Source organism: Poecile atricapillus, chromosome 9, assembly GCF_030490865.1.
Source record: "Poecile atricapillus isolate bPoeAtr1 chromosome 9, bPoeAtr1.hap1, whole genome shotgun sequence".
Taxonomy (NCBI): Eukaryota; Metazoa; Chordata; class Aves; order Passeriformes; family Paridae; genus Poecile; species Poecile atricapillus.
The window spans coordinates 14,939,532-14,955,060 of record NC_081257.1 but is presented as its reverse complement, the minus strand read 5'-3'; the positions used below and the strand labels follow the sequence as shown (position 1 = coordinate 14,955,060).

The window sequence follows — 15,529 nt, the reverse complement described above, 5'->3', positions numbered from 1 at the left end:
AGGGAAGTATTTGTTTTTAGAAGGTATGTTGGAAAAGGAACTGTTTTTTCCAAACAAACAGATACAAAGAAATCAACAGGAGCACCTGCAACTTCCGATCAGGATCCTAGAATGTTGGAACATTCAAAACCCAAGTATTAATAAACAAACAAATAAATAAATAAACATCCTGATTTGACACTACATCTAACTGCTTTTGTCCAGTCTTCTTAAGCAATATTTTCTAGTTTTCTCATGAGTAGAAGGAAGGGCAACTTTTCTCTTCAGAATGCACCTACTGTTAGAAGTCTGCAGTGACCTCATTCAAAGTTATTTCCATAGCCACAAGCTGTTTGCTTTTGAGTTACTGGTGGTTTCTCAAGGAGCAGTAAGAACTCAAAATAGCTTAGCATGGGCCAAGCTCAGGCCACTGCCATCCATTTTTCTATAGTTAATATCTTTCAAAAGGCTTCCTGTTGCTCTTACCAGGTTCTCTCTAGCTCAGCTTCTGTGTCTTGCCAGACAAAGGAACTAATCTGAATGAGCACTGGCTCCCTCTGACCTATACACAGTAGCCAGGTCAGTTCCTGGCCCCACCAGTCCTGCCCATGATTTTGCAACCTCCATCCCCCTCGGATGAGCACTTGGGGCACAGGGCTGGCTGAGCCATCCTTTGCCAGGTCTTTGCTCACAGAGTAAGAATTCAAGTCTCAAAAGGCCTTAGGAAATAGAAATTACTCGTTGAAGAAAGGATCTGCTAAAAGATCTCATTCCAAAAGTGAAACTCAACTATCAACTATAAACCTTTTTAATAACTCAAAGGTATGCAACAGAACAACAGGATGCAGGTTGCTGTGTGGTGGCTATTTTTTGTTTTGTTTTGGTTTGTTTGTTTGTTTTTGGTTTTGGTTTTCTTTTTACTAGAATAGACCTGCAGAACACAGGCAACAAAGTATTCACTTAGTCCTGGCTGAATCATCAGGAAACATGCACTGAGATGTCATGTGCTTGTGTAAATCACTGCTGCAAATGTACCTGAACTGAGGTGAGTGCCCAGGTAAACACCCCCTGTATGGCTGTGCTGGTTTTGTTCAAACTCGCATTTGCTGCCTGTGTTACCATGACAAAGGTTTGGCAGAAAGTGCTGAACAGATTATACATATAGTCCATGTTATAGCGTCTTCCTGGATATTGCCTTCAGCCAGCTCAGGTACAGCTGCCACTGCTGCAGCCACACCTTCTGGCTTTGGGGTGCACAAACACTGCAGTGCCAAGCTACACATTTAGATCATTGCCACAATGGAATGATGATTAATCCAGGATTGAGGGAATACACAAATCTTCTCTCCTAATTATTATATAGTCACAGTTAATTACAAGGGTTTTTTCCTAATTGAAACTATTCTGCTGTCACTTCACATAGGAGGATTTAGCAAGGAAGAGCAGAACTAAGTGAGCCATGGTAATTACTTGTAACACAGAGCTCTGCCAGCTGCACACAGGATCTGTTCCTGAGTCTTCAAAACTCCCTGCAAAGGACAAGATCCAGTTATTTTCATCTCGACTCATATATCTTCCAGCTCTTCTCAAATTTCAAACAATCATTTTTCACAGATTTATTTGCTACTGTTCATTGACTGTTCTTACAGTCCTTGACTGACTTCCTGTAACCTTACACAGACTTAAAGCCACAGACTACCACAATACTCTCTTTAAATGGGTAAAAAGCAGATCTCTTTAGAGCAATACACAGCCCTTGGTTTTGTATTCTCATTTATTGTATACAAGTTTGGCCTCAGACCTCTGCTAATTTTTGATGCCACCGAACACAATTCAGTGAATGCTGTGCTGACTTTCAAGTTTAGCTGTCTAACCTTCAGGATTTAAAAACCACGCTGATATATGTAACCCACATGCTCAGTGATGTCAAATAACAAATTCAGCTGGTTATAGTAAGGGGGGGAAACTTTATGTAGTTAAACTGAAGAAAACCCCCAAACCAGGACAAGAATTCTCAGTGACTACTGTGGCAAATAACAAATAGAATCATTATACTAGTCCACCCCCTTTAACTACACATTTGCCTGATTTTCATCAAGCTCCTGCAAGAAATATAACCTGTAAAAATATTTGTGAAATGATTAAATGAAATATTATAGATTTGAAAAATTCCGTTGATCTGTATGCACACTTCTTGACACAGCTAAGAGTACGGGAATTTTTATCCCAGTTCTGAACCCAGAAGATCAAACTGCTTCCCTGACAAATGCTTGTTACTCACTTCACACTCCAAATAATCAATATAAAAATCAGCAGTGGAACTTCCCAAAACAACCTTTTGCACTTTCATCTCTCTTACAGGCCATGACTGTTTCTTTATTCTGTTATTGGCACCCAGTGATACCAAATGAAGTTGGTGCCACATACATCCCTGTCCCAAAGACCTTGCAGTCTTAGGAGCTTATAATCAAAACCTCAAACTCTCTTAAAATAAGAGAAAGTCCCACCACAGCAGTGTGGACCAGACAGGTGAGTTGCTTACAGCAAAGCATTACAACATGAAGTGAGCACGCTGCTCCTTTGTCTGCAAAGGTCCCACAGAAATGCCTGTGAAGCAGGAGTTCCACATGGGATTTGCCTATCTGCTGCCATCACAGGGAGAAAACTATCTCTTATCTGAGCCATGCCAGAAACCTTGTGTGAGGCCACACACAGATACTGATGTTTAGCTGTTCAGGCAAGTGTTTTGCTTCAATCAGCCAATTTTCACCCTTCCAGGGGGAAAACAGGCAGCTGGACCTTCCACTTCTTTCCAAATATTATTTTGGGGTCGTTTGTGTCTATTAGTGCTGATGTAGTGGCTCAAAAGCACCTGCTGTAGAGTAGCATTTCAATTTCCAGGCAGGACAAAATTAGGAAAAAACCCCAAAGCAACAAAGCAACAACAAGTTCCAATGAGATACTAGCAAGGATAAGAAAGTGATTGCTCCACAGATGATTACTAAAACCACAAAATACCTTTGGAATGACAGATTAAGGAGTCTGTAGAGAAAGCATAATTGGCTTATATTGTCAGAATAAACACATCAAACTTAATACAGCTCTGTATATGAACCCTTTTCCTCCTTCCCTGCCTGCAAGCCTTTAAGGACATGCAGATACCAATAACAAAGAACTGAAGCCTCAGAAATGTTTTGGATACTTCATTACAAACTATCCTAGGAAAAGGTTACCATGTGTAGCTTCAATGTATTTTAATCTGGCTGTTTGTTAACTCCTAAAGATTTGTGAATGAACAAACAGCAAACTATGAAGAAATAAAGAGCAAAATATAGACAATTATACATGAGGCATTTAGATCAAGGACAGAGCAAAGGGATAATTGGAACAGGAAATCACAAATCCAGCTCCTGAGTGAAAATCACTGTATATTTTATCAGTTATTTCCATCTTGAGGTTCTGTCACTTAGTCCAGTAGTGGCTGCAGTGTGTGGTGAAGATGTAATAGAACTTCATGGTGTCCTAGGAGAGAAGGAGGTGAACACTGACGGCTCTGAGGGGACGCAGGATTTGGGGCTCAGTTCTGTGCAACTGGAAAAGATTCCTCTCCCAGCCTACACCTGGGGGAGAGGGGAGCAGTGGGGATGGAGGGACATCTATTCATGGGTCAGGCCCCAAAACCTGTCTGTCCCAGCAACGGTATGTCTGAACCCCAGAACCCCAAGGGGTCTGGGAGGTGGCTGGGGGCTGCAGAAAGTGGCTCAGGACTGAGTACAGGGATCTGTGGGTCAGGGTACCCAGGACATGTACCTGATTACACTGCAGGGCCTGTCCTGGGCTACTGAGGCCACTGGGGATGCAAACTGGGGGCCATTGGATGGGAACAACTGGGACCACTGTGGGGTGACATTGGGGCACTGGGAGCAACCAGGGGTACAACTCAGGGTCTGAAGGGGGTAATTTTGGGCCTTGCAGATGCAATGGGCCTGAGAGGGGCATTTTGGGTGCTGTTTTGATACACAAGACTGGACAGTAAGAGTGAAAGAGTGAATGAAACGAACAGATCAAATTGTGGCATTTCCTTTGCTTGTTAAAAAGCACAGTGTGACAGACTTGGCATGGAGCCTGCAGCAGTAATAGACTAAGGCTTTTCAAGTTTTTCACATATACAGGAGAAGGCATAATGAAAAACGCTACAGCAGCTTTATTTGGACTTGTACTCCAGGTACTTGGAGTGCAAGCTTACCTTTATTAATCTAATAAGTTGTGGCAATTAATTAGGGATCAGTTCCCTTTTAGTATGATATAGAGTACAGGCAGAGTAATGGCAAACATAGCACATGTCAGTGCAGTGCTGTAAATAGAACTTCTCTTGATTTGCGTTTCCAGTCTCCGCTCGGTATCACACAATTCCAAAATCACATCTCTCACAGCAGCAGCCTGGCCCTTGCCCTCCCCTGAAGGCCTTGGCATCACTCTTTCTGTAGGTCGGGAGTGGATGGCGAGTTTGACACTCTGCAGCTCAGACAGCACCTGCGTGATACTTTCCTGCAGACTGTTAAACTGCTGTTGTAAACTCCCTAGACATGAACTGACTTGTTTAATGTAGTTTAGCTGTTCATTTAAAGGCATTAAAAGAGAATCTATTTTTATGGAGTCATTCCTGGTTTCTCTAGTTAACAAAGCCCCTTCTTTCACACCCCGTGCTGTTGTTGTTTGCAGCACATTTTTTAGGTCTTCTATGACATCACTGAGATCTTTCTGCTGCAAGTAATGGCTGGAGGCCTGTTCTTTGATGGCTTCTTGTAAATTTACTGGGCCTTTCTGTGCTTCAAGCACCAAGACTTTCAATTCTTGCAGCCTTACTCGATTGACATAGGTGGAACCAAGAACACCTATAATGGCTCCCAGTACAGAGCCAATAATAGACCAGTTCTTCGTTTTTTCAGCTCTTGTGCGCTCTTTCTCATGGCTTTCCCTGACAGCTGCAGAGAAGAGAGAGAATTTTTCTCTCTCAGATTCTTCTGCATTTAAATATGCAGCTCGGTACCTCTTCTCTTCCTGCAAGAAATGCAGTGATGAAAAGAGAAGCTATAAAGTCTGTACTAAAAGAAGAAAACCCAAACCAACCACCAAACCCCAGTGCAGGTGAAGGAATATCTATGAGTAGCTTCAGAAATTTTCCCTTGAGTGTGGGATTTTCTTTATGAATCCTACTTAAGTCAATGAGACATCATTTAAAGTCTGAGAAATGGAAGTGGTTATCAGGAACCACAGCTGAAGATCCCACATATGAGAATCTGCCACGTGATGACAGAAAATGGGTATGATTAAGCAAGGTCTTTCACTCACCATAATGTTCACTGTTTCAGCCCTGCTGACTTCTCCAGACACCAGCAGAAGGCAGCTGAGAGAATTTCCATGGATTAACCAGAAAAGAGTTTCTCTCATCCCATGGAGAGTTAATTCATTGAATGGCAGCTTTTTCTTAACTACTCATGTAATGGCAGCTTTTTCTTAACTACTCATGTACAGGTCACCACTACAACAATTTATTTTCTACGTTCATTATCTTCCGTTTGATTCTCCAAATATACTACTCTATCATTAACATCTAAAATTTGCACAGGGGATCAAACCATTGCCAATAACTAAGTAAAACAAGTACCTTAAAAAATTAACTCTGATCACTTATTTCAGAACTAAACTGCATCTACAAAGACAATCAATCACTAGTGAAGGAAACAAAGCACACAAATTTTTAACATATTCACCAATGCTGAAGTACCAACAAATTACCTGCAGCAACCTGTGTTCCAGAGTAGCCAGTTCTAAATACTGGGTGTCATCCCGAGAGACCCTGTCTAAGCGATCCCGAATTTCCTTCAGTTTAATCTGTTGGGCTTCTACATTTTCACGAGCCTCTCGTACTATCCCTCGAGCTATCATAAAGACATTTTCTGCCTGAGAAGAAACAGCAGTTATTTTAGAGACTTATTACCATAAATACCTAAATTGATAGTTATACAACTTTTTTTTTTTGTGGGGGCAGGAAAAAAGCTAGCAACAAAATAAACCACACTCCATTTCAATTCAGCGGATGCAATGAGCTCTATTTACTACATGTATAGCCTAGAACACATTCACAGTACCCGCACAGACAGCCAAAGCAGAAAAAGACATGATTCTCCTTGGATAACCTTTTCTGCCCCACAGACAGTGTTTATGCTTTGTATAGCTCTAGCCATCATTTTAAAATTCTACATTATCTCCAGTTTACCTCTGTTACTTTTCCCTGAGCCTCTCGAACTTCATTGATTCCAACAAATTCTTCGTATCTGTCCCACCAATTCCTGCATGTTGCAGACACTTTTTGGAGGGAGTTTTTTCCCATAACAGTCCCTGATTCTGTGATCCGATGAAGGAGACCCATGGCCATTTCCACCGCAGACTTGGCTTCGGGCCTCTTGGGTGCTGACGGGCAGTAAGTCCTCACCATGTGTAAATTCACTTTTGGACTCCACTTCATCAATGAATGGTGATACTGCAGACCACAGGACACTGAGGACACACTTGATGTGTATTTCATAGGCCCCATGTCTTGAATTTAATCACTAAATAAGTGTTACAAGGAAGAAGAAGAGAAGTTACTCAAGTATGGCTGATTCATAGCTCTTCAACTACATGTGTGCCAAAACTAATCAATTCAAGAATGGCTAAACCATTGCTACTTTTACACCACTGCTTACCTAGAGAACTTTCCACAATTTTCAACAAAGTGCAATTGTGCCACAGATTCCTGATTTTCTGTTAGGAAGTTCTCCCACCATGCTTCATGCTTCTTGATTACTAATTCACCCACGGCGTGAACAGTGATCATGTGCAGATCCAATAAAAGCAGGAGTAACTTCAGAGAAATGTAGTGCTTCAGCAGAGCAGTGATTGCACGATGTGGTTTGTGCCTCAGGCACTCACAATTCTGCAAAAGAACAGAAAAGGAAAAAAGGCAGAGAGGGGACAAAATCTCGATAAAAAAAGAAGTGTGGCTTGATTATTCTCTTTATCTTACACTGTGCAGATACAGAAAGTGTTGAAGGATGCAAAGACAAAACACAAGGACAGAGGGAAAACCCAAAAGTGCTGAACCAAACACAAGTATTCCCATGAGATTGCCTACAAAATAATAAACCAGGACAAGCCACAAGAACAGAAAAATCTCAGGCAGTGAATGCACAGCATTCTAACACACAAGGCTGCATTTTAAAATGAGCTTAAAATTCTTGCTTACGCTGCAAAAGCAGGCTGCTAGTTATGGTTTATTGTCTACTCGTTTCAAATGTGAACTTAAGAGTTCTACTGAGGCACATTCCTCTAAAAACTGGAAACAGGAAATTTTTTCAGTCAGGTTTTATAAGAAATTTGAGTACGAGTATATTAGGTTTTGACTAATATAATATGAAAACATGAATTACTGAGAACACTCGATAACTGCTGCACAGTATTTTTAATTATTTTAAAACAGCTTTCCTTGTTAGTTTTAGGTGGTTAATCTCCACAAAAAAGCATTGTACCAGCTGGAAAAATTCTGACCACCATGGGTTCATTCCCTGCTGACTAGTTCCAACAGCTAATAATAACACCAAGAGGCATTAGGAAAATCTTACCAGTTGATTTACACATGTAACAACATGGAAGATCAAACCCACAAGAACATGGACACGAAGGAAGTTCTCAGCATCACTCATACATCTACTGTTAAGAGCAGTGTTGAACACCTACTCTACATTGCAGGCCACAATAAACATCAGCTCAATTTTATCTGTTCCAGACTGCAAAATTCCCCTCTCCTAATTGCATTACTACCTGAAGAATTTAACCAAATATTCAGGCTACTGAAGTATAGAAAAAAAAAAGAGAGAAAGTTGAGATTTGAAGAAGAATTCCTATGCAGTCAGTCACAGACTGTGATGAACGTGATCTCAGCCTGAGCTCAGAGGACACAAGAAAGTTGTGGAAGCTTAATCTGAGATGACGTGCCTGGTTCCTCTCTTGCTTCCCTTGCAAGAGGCATTTCCTCTGCCTGCAGTCACGGACAAACAAGCTCTCACAAGCTGCCGCACACACAGAGCCGGTGGCGAGCAGGACTCGATTCCAGGGGTCCCGCCTTCCGCAGCGCTCCGTACCGCGGCCAAACGCACCCCGGCACTCCCGAGGCGCGCACCCTCATCCCGCAGCCGGCTTCCTCCGCACCACCGACCCTTCCCTGCCCGGGGGGCCCTTCCACCGACCCGGCCGAGCCGCCGCTCCCCTCCCGGCCGGCCCCGGCCCCGGCCCGGCCCCGCCGCGCCCCGTACCTGCCCCGGCCCGGCGGCGGAAGCGGCGGCGGCGGAAGCGGCGGCGGAAGCGGCTGGAGCGGCGGGAGAGGGCGGAGCGGGCGGAGCGAGCGGAACCATGTCGGGCCGGGAGGGTAAGGCCGGGCCCGGGGCCGCTGGTGCCTCCTGCCCGGCCCCGCCCGGCCCTCACTGTCCCCTCTGTCTTTGCAGGCGGCAAGAAGAAGCCGCTGAAGCAGCCGAAGAAGCAGACGAAGGACCTGGATGAGGTAGGGCGGCGGGAGAGCTCCGGGGGCGGCGGGGGCTTAGCCCCGGCCGGGAGGGAGCCGGCGGGCCTGGCTGCCCGCGGGGTTCCTGCTGACATTTACAGGAGCAGGTAGTGACAGGACGAGGGGGAATGGGCTGAAAGGGAAAGAGAGGCGGTTTAGATTAGATATTAGGAAGGTATTCTTTCCTGTGAGGGAGGTGAATCCTTGGCACAGGTTGCCCAGAGAAGCTGTGACTGCCCCATCCCTGGAAGTGTCCAAGGCCAGGTTGGACGAAACTTGGAGTAACCTGGGCTTGTAGAAGATGTCTCTGCCCACGGCAGGACTTTGGAACCGGATGATCTTTAAGATCCTTTCCTACCCAAACCATTCTGTGTTTCTCTGATTCCATGACGACATCCCACCTGTGTTCCCCCGTGCTGGTGGATGCAGCAGTGCTGGCTACCGGAGGAGCTTGGAATGCCCTTGCCAAAGCATCAGACTGCGATCTGAAGTCAATTAGTCACTGCGGTCCCGGGAGCCCGGGATTACTGTGTATCTTGGATAAATTAAGTACCAGTGAATTGAGTGCTAGAGATACTCTAAACCCTTACATTTAAGTTTGGATGTCAGCTGTTATTTCTGAGAATAGTGCATGATGGATGTGGTGCCACTGTTTGGAAAAAAAGTAAATACAATGTCTCTTTGAAAAAGGAAAAAAATCATAGCTTTCTAAAGAAACTTTATTGTTAAAGAAATGGTAGAACTAATAAGGTGCTTACAAGGATCCAAGTTATAAACATTTGTGTGTCAAATGATGTAATATTTCTTTTTGTCTCAGCCCTGCAATACTGTGAGCACTTGGGAGTAACACATTGCAAGAACAAATCCCACAGAAGTGGATAAATGTGAGGGATTGATTTACTAGGGAAGACACATTAGCCTGCAGGAGACAGGAAAACCTGGAGAGAGAAACAGACTATTCTGTTCTGTGAGGGGTAGGTAGGGGAAGTAATATGGTTACATTGCAGCAAGGCAGGCTTAAACTGAAAGAAGAGGAAAGCTTTGCAGTTGTAAGGAAGAGCCGTAGACTGGATTGGTGAAGAGTCAGTGGAATCGCAGTCAATCTTGTCAAGGCCCTGAGTTCAGTTACCCCAAAGTCCTGAGTGCCATGTTAAAAATCTGGGTTCTTTTCAGCCTTGGTGTCTGAAGAATGTGTATCTAAGGGACAGAGTGTGTCTGACTTCTCCTAGATTTGGAGACTCATCCAGCAAGGAGGCTCAATAGCTGCCTTGCCTGTACAGTTTGCCAGCAGTCTCATTAGATTTCTTGGAATTAATACAAATTTATTAAACCCAGCAAAAATTACATATGTGTGAGAGGATTTTTGAAAAAAATTATGCTTTTTTACAGGTGAAAGCAGCCTTACTTTATTTTCATTCTTTATAATCAAAATGTTTTTGTTAGTGCCTGTTTGCTGGGCTTCATGTGTGCTACTGAGGGCATATTAATGAAAGGTGTTACTGAAACATAAATCAGTCAGAGGAATCATAATCTTAGAAAGAGATTATGCCATGGGAAATAATTCCAGAAAGACCAAACATATGGAGTTAAAGTTTAGTTTGTGATACAGCAAAAACCTTGGTGATAGTTCTGCCATGTTCTGCGTATTTAGCATTATTCATCCATCCTGCCTTGGCCTAGTCAGGTGTTTATTGCTGCTGGAATATTACATTTGTTTTTCATTGCTTCTCAGTTGTTTTTGAATTTTTCTGTGGAAGAGATGTTAAAAAATGCTGCTATTATTTCCTTTAGACTGATCTGGCATTCAAACAGAAACAGAAGGAGGAGCAAAAGAAGCTTGAGGAGATGAAAGCAAAAGCTGCTGGAAAAGGGCCCCTGGGTAAGTGAAGTGTCATTCTGGCAGGAGAAATGGGGGTCTGGCTATTTTCAAAAATTTAATGTTTTTGCTTGACAAGCATAAAAAGGCAGGTGTCTCTGTGTTATTTGACATAGCTAAGTTAGTTGATGGCAGGTACAGATGATATGGAACAAATAGAGGCTATTTTTTTTTCTTATGCATTTTCATCCCCAAATGATGTAGGTTCTGATTCAGCAGGCAAAACACCGTGTCTGGCATGCTGACCTATTCCACTGGTATGTGCAGGGACATTTCTACCCTTTTTTTAGCACGCCAGTCTTTTCTTTTCAGATGTATTACATGTAGGCTTTGCCACAGTCCTCCAAGTTTAACAAACCCAGTGCTTCTCCTCTGAGAGGATGAGTTTCTTCAAGAGCAGAAGATTCTTGGCAGGGAAAAAAAATTAAATGACTGTTAACCAGTCTGGCTTCAGTCTCTCTGCCTGAGTGACTGTAAAATACGTGAGACATGAAGTGAGTTCACAGGGTGTGTCTTGGTGGCTCACGGAGCCCAGTCTGTGTCAGTGACAGCTGGAGAGTGTTCATGTGGGTCTGCTCTCACCTTCTGCTTCTCCAGTGTTTGCCATGGTACCATCTGAGATGTTCAGGGGTGCATCCTGCCTGCTTCCAACCTGTGGCCCATTAATGTTACTAACCACTTTTCCATTCTGAGAAGATCATTAATTTCACATTTTGCTTCCTATTTTTCAGCAAACTTTCAGTCTTAAGAGACCTTTCCAACAATCCCATAACAAAATAGTTTCACTAATAACATTTGCTATGGAATCTTGTCAGGTACTGTGTGAAAATATGAAGTCCCCTGAGTTCACTTTATTCAAACATTGATAACCTTGGGGTCCCAGCAGGTCAGTGAGGAAGGATTTACTCTATGGGAATCCTCTTAACTTTCACAAGACTGTTCATTCATTTGCTTTGTTCCAGACTCTGTTATCTTCTCAGAGACTGAGCTCAGACTTGCTGCTCTGTAGTTGCCCAGTTCTTCACAGAACCCATTCCATATCTGGGAGCTTTGCTGACAGTTCATGAGTTGTCTGACATAGTGTCTGTATTGATACTGTAAATCTTACCCAGCAGATCTGCATTTTCACATTTCAGCTTGTTGGGTGCTCTTGAAGGAAGTGCCATCCAGTCCCACTGATTTGGAATATTGTTTATTTATCTCAGACTGCTCTAACTTCTCTGATTTATCTATGTACAAAAAGTGTGCTGGCTGTGAGACTTGGAATGTCTTTGGTTTTTCAGACAGATGCAGAAGAATTCATTGGGCCTCTGTTCTGCCCTTACCATCCTAAACTCATTCTGTGTAGGGTGCTTCAGCTCACAGATCTCTTCAGAGTTCTCCTTCTCTGCCCTTTTCTAGACTCAGTGTCAGGCATCTGGCCCTTGTCTGATGCATACCAAAGTCAGTAAAGATTGTTGTGTTGCTGTGGCAGGGTCAGCTTATTTCCAAGAGCCTTAGCAGGGCAATGCTGTTGGAATCAAGTTGCAGTGCACAGTCTGTTGTTGACCCTTGGCCCTTGCACTCTGTCTTGGTGCAGCCTTGCTGTTGTCTTCCCTTCCCACTGGTCATACCTGATACAATTGGAGAAAAACAGCATTTACAACAAATGTTACACTTGTTGCTGTGTCAATACCTGGTATTCTTTCACTTTAGTGTCTTCAGTAGTCTGCAGGGAATTCTGTAGAGCTTCTGTAGAGCTTTGATCCCAGCTGGGGGCTTTGGTGTAGGGATACCAATGCTTTTATTCCCTTGATTTTGATTTGACCAGACTGCTCCTGCTGTGTAATAATCAACGGAGAAACCAAGCAACTGTTGGAATATTTAGTTCCATTGTAGAATCATGGGGCATATTTGGTTCCAGGAGAAACTCAATTCCTAATGTTTAATAAATCACTGTTCAAAATAAGGTGTGTGAGATCAAAACCACACAGGAGTAGTCACACATGCAGAAACAATTCACCAGTGGGGACCTGGGCTGTGCAGGCTGTCTAATGGGGGGATTCATCTTTATGAGGAGCTGCATTTGTAGCTGAGCTCTGTCACAGTCACCTAACCAGCTGTGTTGTTTCTTTTGGCAGCCAGTGGTGGAATAAAGAAGTCTGGCAAAAAGTAGCTTGATCAAACTGCAGGGTAAGAAGTGATCAAGTTCTCCAATGGACCTGCAAACTTCAGAGTCTTGAAAACACTCTGTCATTTGGGAAACATTGTACATTTTGTTTAGTCAGAATAAATCCTTTTTGTTAAGATGTGATATTTTCTCTTTACCTGTAGGTTTTGTTTAATAATGGCTTTACTGTTTTATACTGAAAATGAAACTTTTACTGAAGACCATGTGTGCCCTTGTGCAGCTTGAGTGCATCTGATGGTTTGGTAGTAATTTGTCAGCTTCTTCTGTCTTTTGACAGTGGAGTCAAGGGGTGAGTGTTAAAATCTGCAGAGTTTCAATCTAGAGGCTTAGGTTTAGCTGTAGTTGTCTGAGATGTGGCTATAGCAGTGTGTGCTCTGCTAAGAGCTCTAAGTTTTCTTTAAACAAAAGTTGGGTTATACTTCCATCACCAGCACCTTGGGGTCAGCCATTCCAAAACAACACTCCTTTCTGTGTTCCTGCTTAATAACACTGCTGTGCCCTATAGTCCCGCTGCCTGCTGAACATACACTTGCCTTTGTCCTACAAATTGTCACTACACCATTTTCCTGAGCTACATATTGACATCACAGCTCCTTTACACTCTTGGAATGCCTTTGGGGTGGAGAGGGAAGGGGAGCAGTGCTTTTGAAACCGTAGCTTAATTCTTGAAATGAATGGCAGTGACTGAATACTTGTTATGGAGACTTGAAGGAGAGAATATGTGTTCCCAAGGTGGGGATCACAGGGGAAAGAATCAATTCAAAGGCCTTATTACTGAAGAGAAATGGTGATACAGAGGCTGTTCCTGCTGTTAGGCAAGGCAGCTGATGGCTGCAGGGAGGGAATGGCTTCTGAGAACAGCGACACTCCTGGGCTGCAGCGGCGGGGGAGATTCATGGGAAATACGGGCTCCTGCAGTCTGGGCTCCTATGAAGAGGCCGTAGGTGTCGGTTGTTGAATGCACAGCGTGCTGCTAAATGGTTTTCCTTGTTAAAGACACATTTTTAGACGGCTAGGGGCGTTTCCTCCTTCCCTCTGAAACGCGAGGCTCCGTTTCAGAAGGGCGGGTGCCCTGGACGCCTGGGAGAGGGAGGCGCAAGCCTTACCCTTTCATCAGCCCGTGCCGCCCCTGCTACGGGGCGAGACCGGGACCGGGACCGGGACCGGGACCGGGCGGGGCGGCGCGCGGGGGTCCCGCCCTTCCCCGGCCTCTGCCGCCCCCGCGCGGCGGCTGCGGGAATGGCGGGGCGCGGGCCCGTTTCCGCCGATCTGCGCATGCGCAGCGCTTCCAGCCGGCAGCTTCCCACCGTGGGGGCCCCACAGCTCCCGCCCCACAGCGCGGCCCCACAGCTCCCGCCGCACAGCTCCCGCACCGCACGGGAGGCTCCTGCCCGTACGGCCTCGGTTTATATTCCCGGGCTGCCTGTGCCTGAGCCCTGAGGAGCCAGCGAGCGATGCGGCGTCGGCCCCTGAGCTGACACAGCTACAGCCACGTAAATTTTACCCCGTGTATCAGCCCCATCTCACGTGCCAGTGGTTCATAGGAAGATCAGATCCTTGCTGTCCTTCAAAAGGGAATAAATCAACTCTTGGTGATACTGAGAAAATTGTCTTCTCTGAAAGTATTTTTCTGGACATCAGATTGAGTCCTGCCAGCCAGCCAGAGTGTGAAGGCTGAAATTCAAGATTACATTATTCTTGCATTTTGGATAAAGGTACCTTTGGTAACAGAAAACTATTCACACAAAAATATAGGACAAAGCTGCCTTAGATAGAGAGCAGGGACTGCCCCTGCATCTGTGCAGAACACTGAAGGTGACAGAAGCCACCACTGGTACCTCTTGGGGCAGAGCTGCAACCCATGGAACAAAACCAGAGACAGTGTGCTCACAGTTCCCTACAGTCAGTGAGAGCACAAGCAGGCTTTACTTCACTTCCATTAGTCACACACTGATGGTGGCAGATCCCTACCAACACTGCCCACCTGCACCCCCATTTCCACTGGTGTCAAAGTAGGTCCTGTGGGAGGTGGTTTAAATGAGGAGGAAGAGGGACAGGGAGACAACACGCTCCAAAATACGAGAGAAATAAAACTGTGGCAGTGTATCAATAAGGAATTGTTTGCCCCAGGAATTGCTGAATGAAATGAATGAAGTTGCTGATCCCAGCCAAGCTAACTTGAGGTGGTCTGAGGGGAGGACAGTGAACAGAGATGTGTGCTCCACAGCATGAGACAGTATGGAAAAAGCATTTCAGCAAAAAAGCAAGACAAGAGGGAATGAGACCAAATGGCAAAGTGACAGATCACTGCAGTGGAGGAGCTGTTCTCAACAGGCTCAACAGTGCTGTAGGCACTGAACCACCCTCCTTGCCAAGAGCCCCCTGTTTAATATTAGGCTGTGGAAATGAAGCTGAACAAAGGAACACTTTGATTGTATCTTTTTACATAATGCTATGTAATAAATGGCATTTCATTCCTTACTGCAGCTCTAGCTCAATGTTAAACTAATGCAAAGACAATATAACTCCTAAATCAGACATACATAAAATTATCACAGTCTGAAGGGCACAAAAAAACCCCACAAAGTCCAAAAGGCAGTTGGAAATACATGTCAATTAAAATAGCAGCAAAATAGACACAAATATTCTTTGTAGAGAAATCCATTGAAGGATATGATTGCCATAATCAATTCAAGTCAAGATCTATAGTTTGAAAAGACTTTGCCCACTCTTTAGAGTTAGTTCAGCTGCAAGGAAATTATATCCTGCTCTGAATGGCTTCCAGATACTGATTCTGTGAGGTCTCAGAAGAGGAAAATCCTCTAGTGTAAATCAGCCAGCCTGGAAAACTGGGTGTGACCTTCTCTAACACATTTTCCATTCTCATTTTCTTCAAAATTGGGAT

The 15,529-nt window shown here is 44.3% G+C and overlaps 1 protein-coding gene and 1 long non-coding RNA gene across 5 annotated transcripts; one reads left to right on the top strand and one right to left on the bottom strand.

Annotated features, from left to right (window-relative positions):
- Positions 1-4,182: 4,182 nt before the first annotated feature.
- On the bottom strand, positions 4,183-8,373 carry CCDC51 (coiled-coil domain containing 51). 4 transcript variants are annotated; one of them, XM_058845109.1, is made up of 5 exons: positions 8,334-8,373; positions 6,729-6,958; positions 6,260-6,593; positions 5,779-5,943; positions 4,183-5,040 (listed from the first exon to the last, which is right to left on the bottom strand). In XM_058845109.1, exons 3-5 carry the CDS (start codon positions 6,575-6,577, stop codon positions 4,264-4,266), a joined length of 1,260 nt encoding a protein of 419 aa, XP_058701092.1. In that variant the 5' UTR covers positions 6,578-6,593; positions 6,729-6,958; positions 8,334-8,373; the 3' UTR covers positions 4,183-4,263. The 4 variants fall into 4 exon arrangements, with proteins under 4 accessions (XP_058701092.1, XP_058701091.1, XP_058701089.1 ...); XM_058845108.1 differs by having other exon boundaries at positions 8,201-8,338; XM_058845106.1 differs by lacking the exon at positions 8,334-8,373 and adding an exon at positions 8,163-8,327.
- LOC131582192 (uncharacterized) lies at positions 8,337-12,747 on the top strand. The gene is made up of 4 exons (XR_009278296.1): positions 8,337-8,446; positions 8,523-8,578; positions 10,370-10,457; positions 12,575-12,747. It is a non-coding gene; the product is annotated as an uncharacterized LOC131582192 (long non-coding RNA).
- The last annotated feature ends 2,782 nt before the right edge of the window (positions 12,748-15,529 follow it).